We start from the raw sequence: 19365 nt of genomic DNA on the forward strand, positions 1-19365 counted from the left end.
CCTCCTAATCAGAGGCATCAAATGCAAAAAAATGCACAATGGCCTACTGGCCATGCATGCAGCGAAACTAAACTACCAACTATCCAATCTACTGATCACGACACCAAACTACAAAACTTTCAGAAAAGAAATAAAAACCCTGCTATTCAAGAAATCCATCAAGAAAAGCTAATACTGCAGGAAGCACTTCAATCCCCCCGAAGTAACCTGTTCAACTCTGTAACTCTTCTGGAAATGTCCAATTAACTTCTTATGTAATCCGCCTTGAACTGCAAGGTAATGGCGGAATAACAGTCACTAATGTAATGTAATTATCCAGGACATGAAACCTGAGAAACTTTCCATAGTCTGGAAAAATGAGAATATGCAAGTTCAGTAGGTCTCCATCAGATCCAGAGAGGCTAGGAACTCTCCCGGAGACACTGCCACTAAAATAGATCAAACTGTCTCTATGCAAAATCATGGGCCCCTGAGCACTGCATTTATGTGACTAAGGTCCAGAATGGGTCTCCAATTGTTGGAGCCTTTCTTTGACATGATAAAATATATAGAATATCTGCCTGAGCCTGAGTGTTTGGGCAGCTCAGGCTTTATGGCCTGGATATCTAGCATCCTTCTCACAGACTGCCTTTTCCAGTCACCCTGCAGGGGAGTCCACAAACCAATCCATTAGAGGCCAAGCAAATTCCAACTTGTAGCTGATTTGGATGTCTTCCAGAACCCAGCGTTCTGACAAAATCTGAAACCAGGCCTGTAGGAATACCGAGAGTCAGCCCCCAATCTTGAGAAGGATCTCCCCCAACCTGTTATTGCAATTTCTTGGCAGAGGGAGCAGCACAGGCTGCCGAAGCCTGTTTGTGCTTAGATCCGGAAAACCTCTGCTTGTAATCCTGGGCGAATCTCTGCGACGTGGAACCGGAATATTGCCAGGAGCACTTGGAGTCAAGAAAATTAGAGCGCCCTGAGTAGTGCTGCCCGATTCATGATTCGAATCGGTTCACTGATTCATTTCAGGTGAATCGATTCGAATCGATTCAAAACAAAAAAAAATCAGCTTCCCGATTCGGCTGACCCTCGCCCCCTAAAGCAGGAGCAGCAGCACTGCTCTTGCTGGCCGGCCGCTGCCGCCCCTGCTTTAGAGGGCGAGGGAGGAGGGTCAGTCAGGAAGTGCTGCTGTCCGGCTTCCCCCCCGGCCTCCCTGCACCATTTACCTTTGAGGAGCAGCCTGCAGACAAGATTGCGGTGCTAGCGATCTTTGCATTGCTTCAGAGATGTTTCCTCCGCTGCAATCCTGCCTCTGATGTCAGAGGAGGGGCAGGACCGCGGCAGAGGAAACAGCTCTGAAGCAGTGCAAAGATCGCTAGCACCACGATCTTGTCTGCAGGCTGCTCCTCAAAGGTAAATGGTGCGGGGAGGCCAGAGGGGAAGCCGGACACCAATGGGAGGCCAGGGGGAACACGCAGGCCTTCCCGGGGGGGGGGAGGGAGCAGTCTTTCGGGGTGGGGGGTGGAACAGGCCTTCAGGGAGGACAGGCAGGCAGGCCTTCAGGGGTGGGATGCAGGCTTTTAATGGGGGGGGGGGGACAAGCCTTCAAGGGGGGTCAGGCCTTCAAGAGGGACAGGCAGTCCTTCAGGGGTGGGATGCAGGCCTTCAAGGGGGGGGACAGGCCTTCAGGGGGGGAACAAGCCTTCAAAGGGGAAACAGGCCTTCAGGGATGGTGGCACAGACCTTTAGGGGTGGGGTGCAGGCCTTCAGGGGGGGACAGACCTTCAGGGGAGGGGGGCTCTGGTGTAGAAGTACACGGAGGGAGGGAGGGAAGGGGGGATTCAAAGAGATGTGTATATGCAAGACTTTGGGGGGGGAGAAATAATGGGTCTAAAAATAGAGGAGAGGGTGAGAGATGATGGACAATGGGATTTAGGGAAGGAATAGAAAGGGAGAGAAGTTAGACACAAGAGATGGTGTGGAGGGGGGGATAGAGATACTGGATAGGAGGGTAGTTGGGAAAAGAAAGGGAGCGATGGTGGACCCTGGGGTGGTGGGGAAGGGAGGGAGAGATGCTGGATGAAAGGGTAGTTAAGAAAAGGTGGATCTGTGGAGGGAGACGAAAAAAAGGAAAGATGCCAGACCTCCGGGGGAGGGAAGGGAAACAGAAGGGGAGGACAGAGATGGCAGATGGATGGTTAGCACGGAGAAAGAAGAAAGAAGGAGACCCTGGCAAGCAAATTATCAGAAGACTACCAGAGCCTGGGACCAATTAGATTTGAATAATGACCAGACAACAAAAGGTAGAAAAAATAATTTTATTTTCTATTTTGTGATTACAATATGTCAGATTTGAAATGTGTATCCTGCCAGAGCTGGTGTTAGGCCGCAAACGTGAGCTAGGATTTAACAGAGAGGAAAAGTCTTTTTTGTTTGTTTATTTTGTTTACACCACAGCACCAGTGTGGTTAGGAGAAGGCAAAGGGGGTGAAGAGGCTATAAAATAAACCCACCAGGATGTTTGAAAAAAACACCCAATTGGGCAGGAAAATCGAATCGAAATACCAATTCAATAGGCTGAATCGAATCGAATTTTTTTTTCCTGAATCGGGCAGCACTAGCCCTGAGCCTTTAGAAGATCTGGATCTGCTGTCAGGCAGAGTCTTGGGACGATGATCCACCATACAGTTCAAGATCATCCAGACCCTTTCTAAATAACAACTGCCCCTTAAAAGGAAGTCTGCTGAGAGTAGCTTAGAAGTGGAATCACCAGCCCATTGCCTGATCCAGAGCACTCTGTGAGTGGAAATTGAATAGGCCTTACACATGACACGAATCCACTCCAGATAAAAGGAGTTGAGACACCGGCTCTTTCCCTTATGCTCCAAAGTACAGGCACGTATCACAAAGGACGCCACAGAGGCTGCTTTGACTCCCAAAGCCTCCTGGGAACTTCATCTACTCGGCTTGTTTCATACCAAACCTCTTGTCATGGGATCTGCATGTCATTCTCTTGAGGCCTCCCTTTGAACATCTTCATTTTTGTTCCTTACAGTTTCTCATATGGAAAGTGCTTTTGTTTAACACTCACATCAGGCATTAATAGCATAGCCACCTTACCCCAGGTTTTACTTCTTTGAAGTAGCCCTAATTTCCTTCCTTAAGTGGAATCTGAATTTCATCTCAATGAGTCAATTATCCTTAGTCTTCTTTCCAAAGCCTCACACTCATCTTAGAGAGCGAGCACTACACTTGTTTTAATGTATTTAGCAGTCATCGCTAACATATGCAGTGCTGCAGTTTCACATATCTTTGGTTTTCATTTTCATTTGCCATACAACTTTCCATTGTAGGGAGAAAAAAAGGATCGTACATTGCCCTCCCATCAACACCATGAACTGTAATAATCTTGGCAGATGAAGAGGTTGTCTTGTCCAGAACTTCATAACTAAAAGATTTAACAATGTATTTGGCCAACATGCCTAGAAGTGTGAAGGATTTTGGATCCTACTAGTTTGTAATTTCTTTATTGATTTTCATACTTCAATAGTACAATACATGAATATATAACATATAATATAATACGTCAATACAAGCACATTCAACTTATAATTATATATAATCAATCATTTTCTCCCACCTATCCACCCATTCGATGATTATGCCATAAAACACAGCAACATAGAGTTCCCCAATAATCTTACCCTAATCAAATTAATAATATCCTCCCCTCCTCCCAAGTGTAAATACTCTAAGGTCAAATTAGGACAGAAATATCCCCCCCTCCCACCCGTCCTTGGATGTGTATGAAAATAAACAAACACTGACTTATAAACAAAGACCTGTTATAGTAAAGTAACTTAAGATGCTAGTTTGTAATTTCTGTATTAACATCACTCTTTCTCTTTTTCCTAGAAAAGGTGCTAAACTCAAAGACGATCCGTTCAAACAGCAGTGGCTTGTCTATCAACACCAGTAAGTGCATTCTGTTTATTTATTTGGTCTGTATCTTTTAGGTAAAACCTTAGTGCTAGATTGGCCAGGTCGGAGTCTGGGTGGAAGAGCCACCCCTGGCATATAGAAGATGACACTATGAGGAAGGATCAGGGTAGAAAGGAGAAAACACAAATTAGCTTAAAAAAGAAGAAAGTAAAAGAAAATGTGAAAGCTTTAACAGTTTCCTTGGCTCTCTAAAAATATTTGTTGGTGCCCTTGTTTAGAGGACCTGACTTAAGGCCAGTTTGTCACCAACATGGATATGAGACTTCAAGTTGGAAATCTGAGGGTCTCTAACTTTAGGCTATACCCCACTAAGAATTGCCAGGTAGAGTCTAGAGACAATCTTGGGACTTGCAACTCATTAAGTACATCATTTATTTTAGTTGTTAAACACTAATCTTTGAGGACTGCAACCTAATCTTGTTTTCAGGATATCTCTAATCAATATAAGATAGATTTCCATTTGTGGCCTTCAAGAATTGCAGTTGTACACCCCAGTAGCATTTCCCAGTATCCTTTCAGCTGATTAGAAATGTTGATGCACTAGTGAGAGAATATTCTCTATAGGATCTAAACCCCAGGCTGTGGATAGCTGTAGCTTGCATATAGGATTGATGAATAATACTGAAATGTAGCAGTTGGTAAATGCAAACTTAGAGGAATAATAGCCTTCTGATCTGTGTTCTCAAGTTCTGTTGTTTTGAATCCTCCCCCCCCCCCAAGCATTGCAAATATTAGTTATATTCCTGCTTTAATTGCTGCTGTAGCTGTTTCTTTCTCTCTCAGCAGCTCAGAGTTCTACAGGAGAGGAGGAGGAGGTTGATCAGGAATCGGTGATCGCCGAACCTAGTGGGGAATTTCGAGGGCCTATGGAGGCAGACCAGGGACTAGGTCACTTCAGTGCTACAGAAAACCTGCGCAGTAATGGCATCAGTAGCATGACTGACAGCTCCTGTCCCAGCTGGCTGCGTCAAGTAAGGAATCTGGGAGGGGAGGGGCTATTTCTTAAGGCAAGAAAATCATCTGCCTATTAAAGGGGACTCAACATATGCAGAAGGATTTTAATTATTTGCCTGTTCCAGATCTGAGCTCCAAGTGAGTCTAAGTTGTACCTGTGAAAATGGAGGGTAAAGTGACTTGCCCAAGGTGGCCAGATCATCAGTGGAAGAATCCGGTTTTGAAGTCTGGAATCTCTGGTTCTTAACCTGCTGCTCCACAGAGATGAATGATAAATGGATGGCTGAAGATACTGTAGTAAATGTGAGCTTGCTGGGAGGTGCCTATTGTAAGGATTAGCCCCCAAATGTAAGGTTTTGGCAAATAAGTCCTAATGATATATTGTGGCGGCCTTACAATCCACCAGGCCCCGGGTTCAATACCCTCGTAGAAGATTCTCATTAGGAAGTGAAATTACTGACAAAAGACAGCTAAGAGTGATTACAAAAAGAATATAATGTGCAGAAATAGGCTTCAGAAAGATTCATCAAGAATATTCTGGGTTTCAAATGTACAGAAAGAAATCAAAATAAGCTTTACAAATACAGAGACTGCTTCTGTGCTCTTGTGAATGAGAGAGAAAAGACAGCTTCCTGAATAGGTGCTGTGAGGACAAAGAAAGAGAGGGGGGGAAGTGATGGTCCAGGCTTCAGGTTCCAGAGAGAGAGAGAGTGGAGTGTTGCAGGCTTTTATAGGTAAAAACTATTGTATTTCCCAGTATCTTTCTGTTTATAATTTGTAAACTGTTTGAAACAATGTGTTAGTTTAATTGATAAGGAAGATGTGATACTTGCAGACATGGTAGATGGGATTAGTCTCTGGCTTAGCCTATCTTCTTGATAAACAATCCAGTCTGGCTGGATGCTTAATGTATGTGAATTCTGTGCAGGAGCATTTAGGGTCTATCTGCATCAACATTCCAGAGTCAGATTGATATAATGTCCCATAAGCCTTTGCTGACGTTGGTTAGGCCAACCGAACATGCTGACTGCTAGCAATGCTAGGCTGACACTTATGAGACTGGACTAATTGTAACACTACACAGAAAGTCCACGTTCAAGGAATTCCAGGAACCCTTTTGCCGTTATTTGCATATGAAAGATGAAACTTCAAACCAGCAACAGAAATAAAATTCTTTGGCCCAGATTCTCAAAAATAAAACATTCTGTTGATGGTTTGAATTTTATATATGGCAGAACCATAGCAGTTCTAAGCACAAAAAAGTAAATTTTGTCAGGAAACCATGGCAGCAGTTCAAAAGAGGATCTATGATATGGTGGGAAGATATGGCAAAAGAAATCAAATCTTGAATTTCCTGACCATTGTAATAAAACAAGCACAGATAATCAGCATTTAGCATGGTCACTAAACTGGTTTCTAATGGTTTAGCCTGCATGCATTTTAGCAGCAGATTATCAAAACGGCTTATGGTGGTCTTTGCAGTCTCTGACACTGCCATGCAAATAGGCTCTTCAGTATTCAAACGAGCATTCCGGCAGATTCTTAAATATAGCCGAGCCATTCTCCAAGAGCGGCGTCGGCTTTTGACGACAAAAATCAGCGATTGGTCCGGGGGTGCTGATACAGTGACAGCACTGTGGGAAAAAAATCCCAAATTCTGTAGTCCTTACAAATGGGTTATATACCTCACTGCTACCAGCAGGTGGAGACTGAGAACAAACTTGTATATCAAGATAGCTTCCCCTCTTTCAATCCAGCTTTCCTCAGTCTCCATTAAAGCAGGTGGTAAGACTAATTTGGCTCCCTTCTTAGTACTGTTGGAATTTTGTTTTGGACTCCTGGATTCCCCTTTTGTGCCGGATAGAGTTTGGACGGGTCCTGTTTGGGGATACGTCCGACCTCGGGGGTGTTAAACTCGGTGGCACTCATGCTGGGTCCCTCCCCCCACCTTCCTCCATCTCCCTACATTTTTGTAGAGGTGCCTCAGCCGGCAGCCTGGCTCCCTGGTAGGTCAACCCTCCAGCTTTGAGAGCCATGGAGTCTGTTCTGACTAAGTGAAAAAATAAAAAATCCTAAGGTATGCCAATCTAAAGGGCTCAATTCCCTTTAAAACTGCCATTTGTATTGTTTTTTTTTCTCATCTAACTGGCACTTTTATTACAGCTAGGGCATTTATCAGCACAATGTGCACTTTTAAGGGGGGAAAATGCTCATTGTGCTCCAGATGCGAGGTACTCATGGCTGGCCTGTGCAAGCGTTGTGTAGGCTGGAGCGGAGGGGGAGTCTCATCGGCAGTGGTTGCATGTACCTCACTAAGGATTCCCTTATTGCCGGAGTGGCTGGGGATTCCCTTTTTGTGTTGGTTGGTTCCTCGGCCTCAGCATCAGGAAAGTCCCAGGCTTTTCAGACACGACAGGCCACAGGAGCTCCAATTTTAGCGGTTTCAGGTCCAATTTCGGCAGGAACCTCCTCCTTTATTTCTGTTACTAGAGAATGACATGGGGGAAAAATCTGTCCCCGGCCCCAGCCCACCGTCCCCTTCACCGCCCCATCACCGTCACTGCCATCCCCTTCACCGCCCCGTCACCATCCCCGCAGCATCCATATATAAGCCTTAGTACTGCAATATTTAGCTTATTCCTTTCTTATAAATCAAAGTTCCTGCTGCTGAACTAGAGAAAGAGATGTTCAGCTGGCAGGGCTTTGTTTATAAATTTTTATCAACACAACTAATATTCTACTTTATCCTAAAGCAAAAAATAAATAAATAAATAGAATTTTTTTTTCTACCTTTGTTGTCTGGTTTCTGCTTTCCACATCTTCTCATTCAATTCCTTCCATCCACTGTGTGTCTTCTCTCTGCGTCTTCCATTTGCTGTTACTGTGCCTCTCCCTTCACCCCCCCCCCCCCAATTGGTCTAGCACCCATCTTCTTCCCTCCGCTTCCACATTTCCCTTCAGGGTCTGTTCCTCTCTACCCTCTTTCAATGTCTGTTATATTCCTTTCTACCACCACCCTTCCCTCCCTCCTTCACCATCTGTTCCTTTCTACCACCCTTCAGCTCCTCTCGCATGGCTTATCTATCTACCTCCCTCCCTCTTATTTTCGTGGCACATTACAATGTAATTTGTGCAAGCCGTTGGAGCCTGCGAGCTCAGTCCCTGTCCCATCCCCACAAACCATCTCGCTTCTGTGTTCCTATTTTTCCCATTTCTAATATCTCTCCCTTATGTATCTGGCATTGCCCCCCCCCCTGTGTCCATATACCATCCCCATGGCATGCCCCCTTTATGTCTCTGTCCTTATGCCCCATGCACATAATTTCCCCTCTTTCTGTTACCTTCCTGTGTTCAGATTTCCCCTATCTTCCTCTTCCATACCAGTGTGTCTCTTCTTTTCAATCCCATCTAGCTTCTTTCCCCCCCCCCCCTGCTTCCAGCATCTGGCTCACCTGCCTGTCCTCCCCTTTCTTTCCTGCTGTGGGTTTCTTTCTTTCCCTCTTCATCCCCTTGGCCCAGAATCTTTTTCCCTTTCACTCCCTCCTTCCTAGTGTGAGCCGGGAACATGCGTGATCGCGCGGTCCAGCAGCCCCCACTCGCCCAATCGCAGCGTTTAGCCAGCTCCCTCCCTCCACCTCACCTTATATGCTATTTGCCAGCTTTCTTTTCCCGAGCCACATGCGTTCAAAATGCCGCGGCTGCGCGAGTTGATCAATCTTCTCCTCTCCTGCAACTTCCTGTTTCTGGTTGCGTCAGAGGAGAAGATTGATCAACTCGCGCAGTTGCGCATGCGCGTCTTTTTGAACACGTGTGGCTCGGGAAAAAGAAAGCCGGCAAACAGCATATAAGGTAAGGTGGAGGGAGGGAGCTGGCTAAACGTTACGATCGGGAGGGTGGGGGCTGCTGGACCGCGCAATCCTTGATGCCTCACTGTGGAGACAAGACCATTCACCACTCCACGGGGCGGTGAATGGCCTTGTCCCCGTCCCCGCAGCGACTACTATTTTTCTTTCCCCATTTCAGTGGGTTACTCGCGGCTAGCCGCGGGTAACACCACCGTGTCATTCTCTATCTGTTACCTCAGGTAACCTTCCCCCTGTTCTGGAAATACAGGGGCAAGATATGGCAGGGTCACCTGCTGGGGCAGGGAGTCCTTTGGGGCCGCTGGGGGTTTCCCCCCTGAATTTATGTAAAGCTTATGTGCTGGCGGTTGGAGGTTCTGTGTCCACTCCGGGGGTCTCGGGGGCGGGTATTGACCTCAAAGTCTTCCCCGGTGCAACCCCATACAGCGGCGGTTTTGCCCCCTCTACTCCTCTCTCATCCAAGCACCCAAGGATCTCTTGGGATGAGGATTTTTTCCCAGAGGAGCATGATGGTATTGATGTGGACCTGGACCTTTGGGGAGCTTTCCAAGATCCTCTTTGGGGCTGGATTCCACCAGTGAGGGGTTTGAACACCCCCCTGCTGACGAGGATGCGTCTGTGGTGCGCATTTTTCAGCAGGAAGAGCTTCATGAGTTAATTCTTCAGGTCTCTTCAGTTTTGCACTTTAAGGACACCGTGTCGGAGCCCTCACGTACGGTGGACCCCTTGCTTAAGAGGATCCATTTTGCTTCCCACTTTTTTCCTATGCATCAGGATATTCGGGACATTATGCTCACACAATGGCAGGTGCCGGAAGCTCCTTTTTGTTTTGCGTGCTCTATGGCCCGCCTATATCCCATTCCTGAGGTCGCCTGTGGTGGACGGGGTGGTCTCGGCCATCTCTAAGGGGCATACCGTGCCTGTTGAGGGCGGTGCGGCCTTGAAGGACCCTGAGGAGCGTAAGTTGGAGTTCCTCCTTATGCAAAGTGTAGGGTGTAATTGTCTAAGTCAAAATGATGTCCATACAACAGAATGTCTTTTAACTCATCTGATGGTCCAAATAACTTTATTCATCCAATAACTCAGTGACTCGACATGCACATGTTTCGGCCAAACAGGCCTGCCTCAGGAGTCTACAAATATATGCATGCATAAATAGATTAAACATTAATAGATTAAAAGCATGATAATGCATCAGAAAAAAAGAGAGACAAGCACATGAACATGAGAGAATATATACAAGAAATATAAAAATATAAAGATAAACATCAAAATGTCAATTCATAAATAATGACAACAAGAACCCAAACACAACATAAGCAATGAAAATGTCATGCCAATGAAATTAAAAAAAATATATATATATATCTCATACACATATATATGCTAACTCATCTAAAACTAAATGTATCGCATATAAATACATAAATGATAAGTAACAATAGTCAAATCAAAGAAGGTTTACAAATATATATCCCCAACCCTATTTAATATATGGGTACATAATCAAAACTGCTTATTAATGAAAACCATAAAAGATAAAAACATAATGAAAGTTAAAATAAACATCTATCAGAAAAACACCCTATACTATGTCTAACAAGAAGGTAGAAGTAAGATTAAATTGAATATACATCATAATTAAATAAGAAAATATACATCATAATTAAATAAGAAAATTCTATATGCATAAAGGGTTTGATAAAAAATGCTTCTTTCAAAGAAAATCTTATAGAAAATTAATTAAAAATGATGATTAAAAACATATCCCCCCAAAATTCAGAGATATTAAAATGTCAATATGATTCATAACCGTCATCCATTAATAAAATTCATTTAAATCTGATTAAAATGTGAACCTAATATGACTCAATATGGAAAAGAAGACTAATCCATATATAAACAAAATAAAAGAACACTACCTGTAAACCGTAGCACTACTGGAACAGACTCATAAAAACTTAATTATGAAAACTAGCAAACAGGAATAGAAGACATAAGAGAACATAAAAGTGAAACCTTAGTAAGATATGTCAGTCAACTTATAACCATAAAAAATACCATATAATGACTGCCAGCCAGCCAGTAAAAATTCATAAAACCAAGGCATTATCATAAAAACTTTAATAAATTAATAAAAATCCAACAATAAATAAAGCTCAAAAAGTGCAATTAAACATGAATATTGTTTAAAAACGTACCTTAAGAGTCTTTGAAATGATGTCAAATGGTATATATGAATATTAAATGTGAAGTTTCTCATTTAAATGCTATGCAACTGAAAATGAAAAGTAATGTTTTCACAATGTACTCACTAGGACAACATAGAAAAGGGGAACAAAATCATCAGCATAGTTATGACAGCATTTTTTCTTCTAAGCTGTAAAAGTAAAATATAGATTTATACTAAGCACAATAAATACAAACTCAAACCAACAACAGAGTTTTGATGTGACAGCTCTGGCAGTCCAGGTGGTGATATATGGCGGGCTGGTGGCTCGGGTGTGTTTTCGCTGGGCCGAGCATGTGCTTGACAGTAAATCTGAGAATTGGGAATTGCTAAAGCGCGAAGTGGCAAAGATTGAATTGGGTGGTTCTTATCTTTCAGATGCTATGTATGACCTCTTGCGAGGTTCTGTCAAGTCGTTGGTTTTTGGAGTGGTAGCACGCCTTACCTCGTGGCTTAGCGCTTAGTCGGTGGATACGACGTCCAAAGCTAAGTTGACAAAGTTTCCCTTTAAAGGGTTCTTTTTGTTTGGTGAAGACTTGGACAAGTTGGATCAGACCCTAATTGATTCTAAAGTGCCTCGTTTGCCTGAGGATCAGCCTAGGCCGCTGGCTCGCGGTGAGACTGGCATGATTTCTGCCGCTTCCGCTCTGGGCTCTCTAGAGGCAGGTTCTTTCAGCGCATGCAGTCCTTTACCTGCCGCCCGCCCTGCCCAGTGACTCCTTGCTGGCGCCTGTCTTAGTTCCAGTGGGCACCAGGCTGCAAGATTTTTCTCCAAAGTGGGCAGACATCACGTCCGAGCAGTGGGTTCTGGAGGTGATTCGGGACAGCTATGCTCTGGAGTTTGCCCGTTCCTTGCCAGATCGTTTTCTTGCTTCCCCCTCACAGGTGGAGTGGAAGCAGCAGGCCTTTCGCCAGACCCTTCAAATATTGTTGGATCTCCACGCGATGGTTCCAGTTTCCCTGCAGGAGTGGGGCACTTGATTTACTTTGGTTGGTACTTGATTTACTTTGTGGTGCCCAAAAAAGAAGGGACCTTTCGGTCCCTCCTAGATTTGAAGGGGGTCAACAGGGCTCTTCACATACCTTCCTGCCGCATGGAAACTCGTCGGTCTGTGATTCTAGCGGTTCAGCTGGGGGAGATTCTGACCTCTCTAGATCTGACAGAGGCCTACTTGCACATTCCTATTCGTGCCTCTCATCAACGCTTTCTGTGCTTTGCCATCTTGGGGCAACATTATTAGTTCTGTCTACAGCTCCGCAGATGTTCACCAAGGTGATGGTGGTTGTTGTGGCGGCGTTGCGAAAAGAGGGTATTCTAGTTCATCCCTACCTGTACGACTGGTTGATTCATGCAAAGTCGTTCCAGTAGAGCACCTGGGTCATAGCTCGGGTGGTGGAGTTTCTGCAGTTGCTGGGATGGGTAGTCAACCTTTCCAAGAGCCGGTTGTCTCCATCTCAGTGCCTGGAGTATCTAGGAATGCTATTCGACACCTCCTTGGGAAAGGTTTTCATTCCGGAGACCTGGGTAAGCAAATTTCACTCTCAGTTTCACCTGCTTATGGAAATCCTGTCCTCGGGTACAGGATTTCCTCCAAGTCTTGGGGTCAGTGGTGGCTTCCATCAAACGCCAATTGGATATGATCCTGGACGTGGAGAATCTACGGGATCCCCGTCAACATGGATTTACCAAGGGGAGATCCTGCCAATCCAACCTGATCAGCTTCTTTGACTGGGTGAAGCTCGATGTTGGAGAGTCCATGGACATCGTATACTTGGACTTCAGCAAAGCATTCGATAGTGTACCACACCGCAGGTTGTTGAGCAAAATGATTTCTATAGGATTAGGTGACACATTGACAAAATGGGTTGGAGACTGGCTTGGAGGTAGGCTTCAGAGGGTGGTGGTGAACGGCACTCCCTCCGAAACAACGGAGGTGATCAGTGGAGTGCCGCAGGGCTCGGTCTTGGGCCCGATCCTTTTCAACATCTTTATAAGGGACTTGGCTGAGGGGCTTCGAGGTAAAATAACGTTATTTGCCGATGACCCCCAAACTATGTAATATAGTAGGCAAGAGCACAACGGACAACATGATACACGACCTACTCTTATTGGAGCACTGGTCTAGGACCTGGCAACTGAGTTTCAATGCCAAAAAATGCAAAGTCATGCACCTTGGCAGCCAAAATCCATGCAAGACTTACACCCTTAATGGCGAGATCCTAGCAAGGACTGTAGCAGAATGGGACTTAGGGGTAATCATCAGTGAAGACATGAAGACTGCCAATCAAGTGGAGCAGGCTTCATCTAAGGCTAGACAGATCATAGGGTGTATACGTAGGAGTTTCGTCAGCCGTAAGCCTGAAGTCATTATGCCATTATATAGATCCATGGTGAGACCCCATCTGTAACACTGTGTACAATTCTGGAGGCCTCATTACCGCAAGGATGTGCTGAGAATTGAGTCAGTCCAGCGAATGGCCACCCGGACGGTCTCGGGACTCAAGGATCTCCCGTACGAGGAACGGCTGGATAAATTGCGGCTATACTCACTCGAGGAACGCAGAGAGAGGGGAGACATGATCGAGACGTTCAAATATCTCACGGGCCGTATCGAGGTAGAAGAAGATATCTTCTTTCTCAAAGGTCCAACGGCAACAAGAGGACATCCATGGAAAATCAGGGGCAGGAAATTGCACGGTGACACCAGGAAATACTTTTTCACCGAAAGAGTGGTTGATCGCTGGAATAATCTTCCACTTCAGGTGATCGAGGCAAGCAGCATGCCTGATTTTAAGAAGAAATGTGATCGTCACGTGGGATCTCTTCACAGAGTTAAGTAGGGGAGGGTCATTAGGGTGGGCAGACTAGATGGGCCGTGGCCCTTATCTGCCGTCTATTTCTATGTTTCTATATTTCTAATGTGGTGTGGTCTCGGGCCCACATGTGTCCTCTTCAGTTTGCTCTTCTTCAGAGGTAGTCGCCTCAGAGGCACAGTCTGGATCATTCTGTTCTGCTTCCAGGCTTGGCTCAGTGCAGTCTTCATTGGTGGCTCTAGACCTCCCATCTTGTACAAGGGGCGAGTCTGGACCAGCCACAGTAGACGGTGCTGCTCACGGATTCTAGTCTTCTCAGTTGGGCAGCTCAGTGTCTAGGTCACTCAGCTCAGGGCACCTGGTCCACGGAGGAGGCTTTTTGGTCGATCAATGTCTTAGAGACCAGAGCCATCTGTCTGGCATTGTTAGATTTCCATCCCTTTCTAATGGGCAAGTCAGTCAGAGTTCTTTCGGGCAGTGCCACGGCGGTGGCTTATATCACTCATCAGAGGGGCACCAAGCGCACTTTGGTGGCACAGGAGGCAGCTCTGCTTATGGTCTAGGCGGAGTCTCATCTTCAGGACATTTCAGCCTCCCACATAGCCAGAGTGGAAAATGTTCAAGCGGATTTTCTCCGTCGTCATGTGCTAGATCCCAGAGAGTGGTGTATATGCGCCCGTGGCCTTTCAGTTGATAGTGCAGTCTTGGGGCAGCCCCTCATGGACCTGATGGCCACAAATGTCAACGCCAAAACACCCCATTTCTTCAGTCGTCGCAGGGACGGTCAGGCTGAGGGCCTGGATGCTCTGGTTCAACCATTGCCAATGGAGGGGCTGTTCTAAGTGCTCCCTCTGTGGCTATTAGTGGGCAGAGTTCTTCTCCACATAGTTCAACATTCAGGCCTTGTGGTTCTAGTGGTTCTGGATTGGCCCAGGCGACCTTGATATGCAGATCTGGTGCGGCATCTGGTGGTGAATCCTCTTCTTCTCTATTGGATGACCTTCTGACTCAGGGCCCCATTCCAATGTTCAATCTGGGTCCCTTCTGTCTTATGGCTTGGTTCTTGAAAGGGATCATCTATGTAAGAAGGAGTATTCAGATAAAGTGATCTCAACTCTCTTGGGGTCCCGGAGGCTTTCTACCTCTCGTTCTTATGTGAGGGTTTGGTGTCTGTTTGAGGAGTGGTGTGCTGCGCGTGGAGTGCTCTCTTTTCACGCTTCCTTGCCTACCATCTTAGAGTTCTTGCAGGATGGCCTGGACAGTGGCCTGGCTTGGTCTTCTCTCTGGGTTCAGTTTGCGGCCTTGTCAGCCTTTTGTGGGTTGTTGAAAGGTCAGATTTTGACTGCCATTCCTGATGTGATTCGCTTCTTGCGGGCGGCCAAATTGCTCAAGCCTCCTGTGCGGCCCTCTGTTCCCTCTTGAGATCTGAATCTGGTTCTGTCTGTTCTAGTGTGCCCCCCTTTTAACCGTTGGACGACTGCTCTTTGAAGGACCTTACTCTTAAAGAGGTCTTCTTGATTGCCATTACTTCTGCTAGAAGTGTTTCTGAGCTGCAGGCTTTCTCTTGTAGGGCTCCCTTCTTGGACTTTTCTAGGGCGTATTGTCTTGAGACCTGTTCTTTCTTTTCTTCCAAAGGTAGTTTCTCCTTTTCATGTTAATCAGGCTGTGGTTCTCCTGGTGTTGGGTAGCTGGGAGGACTCTTCGAGCAGAGACAGTTGCGTAAGTTGGATGTCAGTTGGGTCCTTCGCTTTTATGTGCAGAGGACCCGGGAGATCAGGAAATCAGATCATCTATTTGTCTTTCTAGCGGGTCCTCGTATGGGGGATGGAGCTTCTAAGGCTACTATTGTGCGTTGGATTAAGGAGACTATTGCTTCCGCTTATCTTCTGAAGAAAAAGTCTGTTCCAGAGTTTCTCAAGGCTCATTTCACTCGGAGTCAGGCAGCTTTTTGGGCTGAGTCTTCTCTAGTGCCTCCAGTGGATATTTGCAAGGCTGAAGTTTGGTCTTCTCTGCATTCCTTTGTCAGACACTACTGTGTGGATGTTCAAGTGTGTCGGGACTAGAGAGCTGCATAGGAACGGGGATGATGGGAATCCCACAGGGATCCCGCGGTTCCCCCTTCGGGTCACGGGGATCCCGTGGGGACGCCCCCTAGGGTCGCAGGGGTCCTGCGGGGTTTGATATAACTCAAGCTGCGAGGCTCTTCTTCTTTTTCCTACCTGCCCTGCTGCAGCACACATAGCCGACCGGAAGTCTTCCTCGATGTCAGCGCTGACGTCGGAGGGAGAGCTTAAGCAGAGTCCTCCCTCCCTCCAACGTCAGCGCTGACATCAGGGAAGACTTCCGGTCAGCTATGTGTGCTGGGGCATTGCAGGCAGGGAAATAGAAAACGAGCCTCATGGCTCAAGCTTCATTTGGCTGAGAAAGTTGCTGGTAATTTGCTTGCAGATGAGAGCTGGGAGGCAAACGCGGAACACAAAAGGGGAGTGTGTTTTTGGACACAAGGCATGAACTTGGGAAAGAGGATGGAGGAAGGGAGGGAAAGAGATGCTGAGGTGGGGGAGGGAATGCATTTTGGACACAAAAGGCATGAACTTGGGAGAGAAGAAGGGAGGGAAAGAGATGCTGAGGTGGGGGAGGGAATGCGTTTTGGACACACAAGGCATGAACTTGGGAGAGAAGGGAGGGAAAGAGATGCTGAGGTGGAGGAAGGAATGCGTTTTTGGATGCTGAAGGCATGAACTTAGGAGAGAGGAAGGGAGGGAAAGAGATGCTGAGGTGGGGGAGGGAATGAGTTTTTGGACACAGAAGGCATGAACTTGGGAGAGAGGAAGGGAGGGAAAGAGATGGTTGTGTACACGGGAATGGAAGAAAGGAGAATTTTTGGTCATAGGGAGGGAGTGAGGTACAGATGAGGGAGAAATATTGTGGTGGAAAGGGAACAGTGGGACATATTGAAATGGATGCAAGAGAGAGGAATGTTGGACATAGTGGTGAAGGGAATGGAGGGAAAGATGTGGCATGGTGCTGGAGAGGGGTGATAAAAGGAGAAATGTTGGGCATGGGGCTAGTGGGCAGGCACGAAAGATGAGAAAGGGATAAATGCTGGACGATGGTAGGAGGAACCAATGGACAGCAACAGAAGAATTTACAGAAACGGAAAAAAGAAACTGGGATCAATTGTATGGAAAAATAAGTCTCCAGACAACAAAGGTAAAAAACAGAATTTATTGACTAAAATATGTTAGCTTTGGGAAATGTATATAGCAGATGTCTTTGTATTGTGTTCAAAAGAAAAGGAAATGCATTTCTGGTTTAATTTCTACAGTGTTGAAGTACTTGCTGACCCTTGCTGTGACTGGTGGGGATCCCCAAGCACTGCCAGCAGAGGACCTCCTCTAGAGACGGCCAGAACTCCCCTCCACCAAGCACAGCAGTCGCTGGCCACATCCATGAGCCATTGAGGTGCCAGCATCTGTGACTCAGGGACGCTACTGCTGCTTGCCAAGCTTGGCAAAAGGGACCCCCGGCCAACTGCAAAGGAAGTCCTCAGCTGACAGCTTGGGGGTTTTCATCAGCTGAGTATTTATATTTTATATTTACATTAGAGGCTCTGGTAGAAACCCATTTACAAAGTATGTATTCTTCCCAATTAATATTTCCCAATTAATAAATTCTCTTTGCTTATTTGTAAATGGGTCTCTACCAGAGCCTTTAATTCAATAGCATAATTAAATGAAATAACTATTTCTGAAGTTTATAAGGACGGGTGGGGACGGAGGGGATTCCTCGTGGGGACGGAGGGATTCCTCGTGGAGACGGGTGGGGACGGGTGGGATTCCTCACGGCGATGGGTGGGATTTCTGTCCCCGCGCAACTCTCTAGTCGGGACGTGGTATTTGGTGAACGTGTTCTGGTGTCAGCCCTTAGGGGGGTCCCACCCTTAAAGGGTACTGCTTTAGTACGTCCTATTCGTAAGGACTAAACCAGTCTACCAGGCACTACAGAAGGAGAAATTAGGTTCTTTCCTGCTAATTTTCTTTCTGTTAGCCTGTAGACTGGTATAGTCCCTCACCCTGTCTGTCTTTGTGCGGTGATTGTGGGTTTTTGTTTTGTTTGAATGCAGAATTTGGTTTTTCTGCGGGTTCTAGAATTTATCCCAGGACAAGCAGGCATGATATTCTCACATGTGGGTGACGTCATCTACGGAGCCCCGATGCGGACAGCATTTCAAGCAAACTTGATTGAAGATTCAAGCTTGCTGTGCTGCACCACGCATGTGTGCCTCCTGCTCCACTAGAGGGCGCATCCCCTCCTCATGGTCTCCAGTTCGATTTTTTCCGCTGTGCTAAGAAGACACGTTTTTCTTAGCGCTGCCCTAGTGCCTTCTTTGCACCGCGATTTACTACTTTTTTTTTTCCTTCGTAAAAGTCGCTGTGCATAACGAAAAATTTTTCTTCCTGCTCATCACGCTTTTCGCGCCTTTTTCTCGCGATCCGGGGGCTCCCAGATCGCCGCGACCGCAAGGCCTGATTGGCCGCGGCCGCCTGGATGTCCCGGCCCATTACGGGCTTTAAAAAGTGCACCGGGTGCGAGCGTCTTCTATCTCTTACAGACCCGCATCGCTGGTGCATCCTTTGTCTGGGGGCCGACCATCCAACGGAAACTTGCCCCCGGTGTGCAACTTTTCAACAGCGGGCGCTCCGCCGCCGACGGGCCCACATGGCAGAGCTATTTGCTACCGATCAACCCTCGACCTCGGCCTCGAGATCGGCCCCGGCCTCGAGTACATCGGCCCCGCCTCGGGACTCGACTTCAAAGACCTCGAGCTTTCATAAGTCCTCTGCCCCGGGTAAGTCCCCTCTTCCTTCCTCAGGTTCCACATCGTCAAAGAAGCCAACCTCGGGGACAATGGCCGCACAGAGTGGAAACTCCTTACCCACGGCCCCGGCAAAAACCCCGAAGACCTCGGGAATGCTCCGAAGCGAGATCACCCCCGGTGGAGAGCATAGCGGCCTTGGACATGCCATCGATGCTGTCCGTGCCCGTATTCCAGGACCTGCTCCGAGCGATGATCACAACGGAGCTATCCGCTGCCATGGCTCACCTTCAACTGGCCTCGGCCTCGACCTCGCATGCGCCGGACCAGCCTGAGCAACGCGCCGAGACCCCTCGAGGAAAACCGCACCGTTCTCGTCGCCTCTCCTCTTCATCGGATTCCTCCCCGAGGCATTCGAAGCATTCGAGGCATTCAAAACGAAAATCGAGACTCCTCTCTAAGAAAGCCCGGAGTTCCCCTCCGGTACAAGGGCGCACCCCCTCGACTCGATCGGGGGAGCCGCTAAGGGTCACCGAGCTGTCTCTCACCAACCCACAGCTCCTATTGACTCCCCCTCGGTCCGGAGCTCCGGCCCGAGGCCCTAGGCTTTCGCCGAGGGAGTCCGGGGAGGGATCCCCGACCAGGCACCGGTTGGTCCCCAGAACCCCGGCGTCGTCCCCGAGGGGCTCCTCGAGGCG

General features: G+C 47.0%; 1 protein-coding gene across 3 annotated transcripts in view; it reads left to right on the forward strand.

The window, feature by feature from the left end:
- Positions 1 to 19365, forward strand: part of NEK9 (NIMA related kinase 9) — a 335370-nt gene that overhangs the window by 286772 nt on the left and 29233 nt on the right. For 2 of the 3 annotated variants that reach the window (XM_033951413.1, XM_033951411.1), the window contains exons 18-19: positions 3901 to 3960; positions 4771 to 4958. In XM_033951413.1, coding sequence (XP_033807304.1) covers positions 3901 to 3960; positions 4771 to 4958 — 248 coding nt within the window. The remainder of the gene's footprint in view (positions 1 to 3900; positions 3961 to 4770; positions 4959 to 19365) is intronic. The other variant, XM_033951412.1, reaches the window with a different exon arrangement.

This window comes from Geotrypetes seraphini, chromosome 7 (genome assembly GCF_902459505.1).
Source record: "Geotrypetes seraphini chromosome 7, aGeoSer1.1, whole genome shotgun sequence".
Taxonomy (NCBI): Eukaryota; Metazoa; Chordata; class Amphibia; order Gymnophiona; family Dermophiidae; genus Geotrypetes; species Geotrypetes seraphini.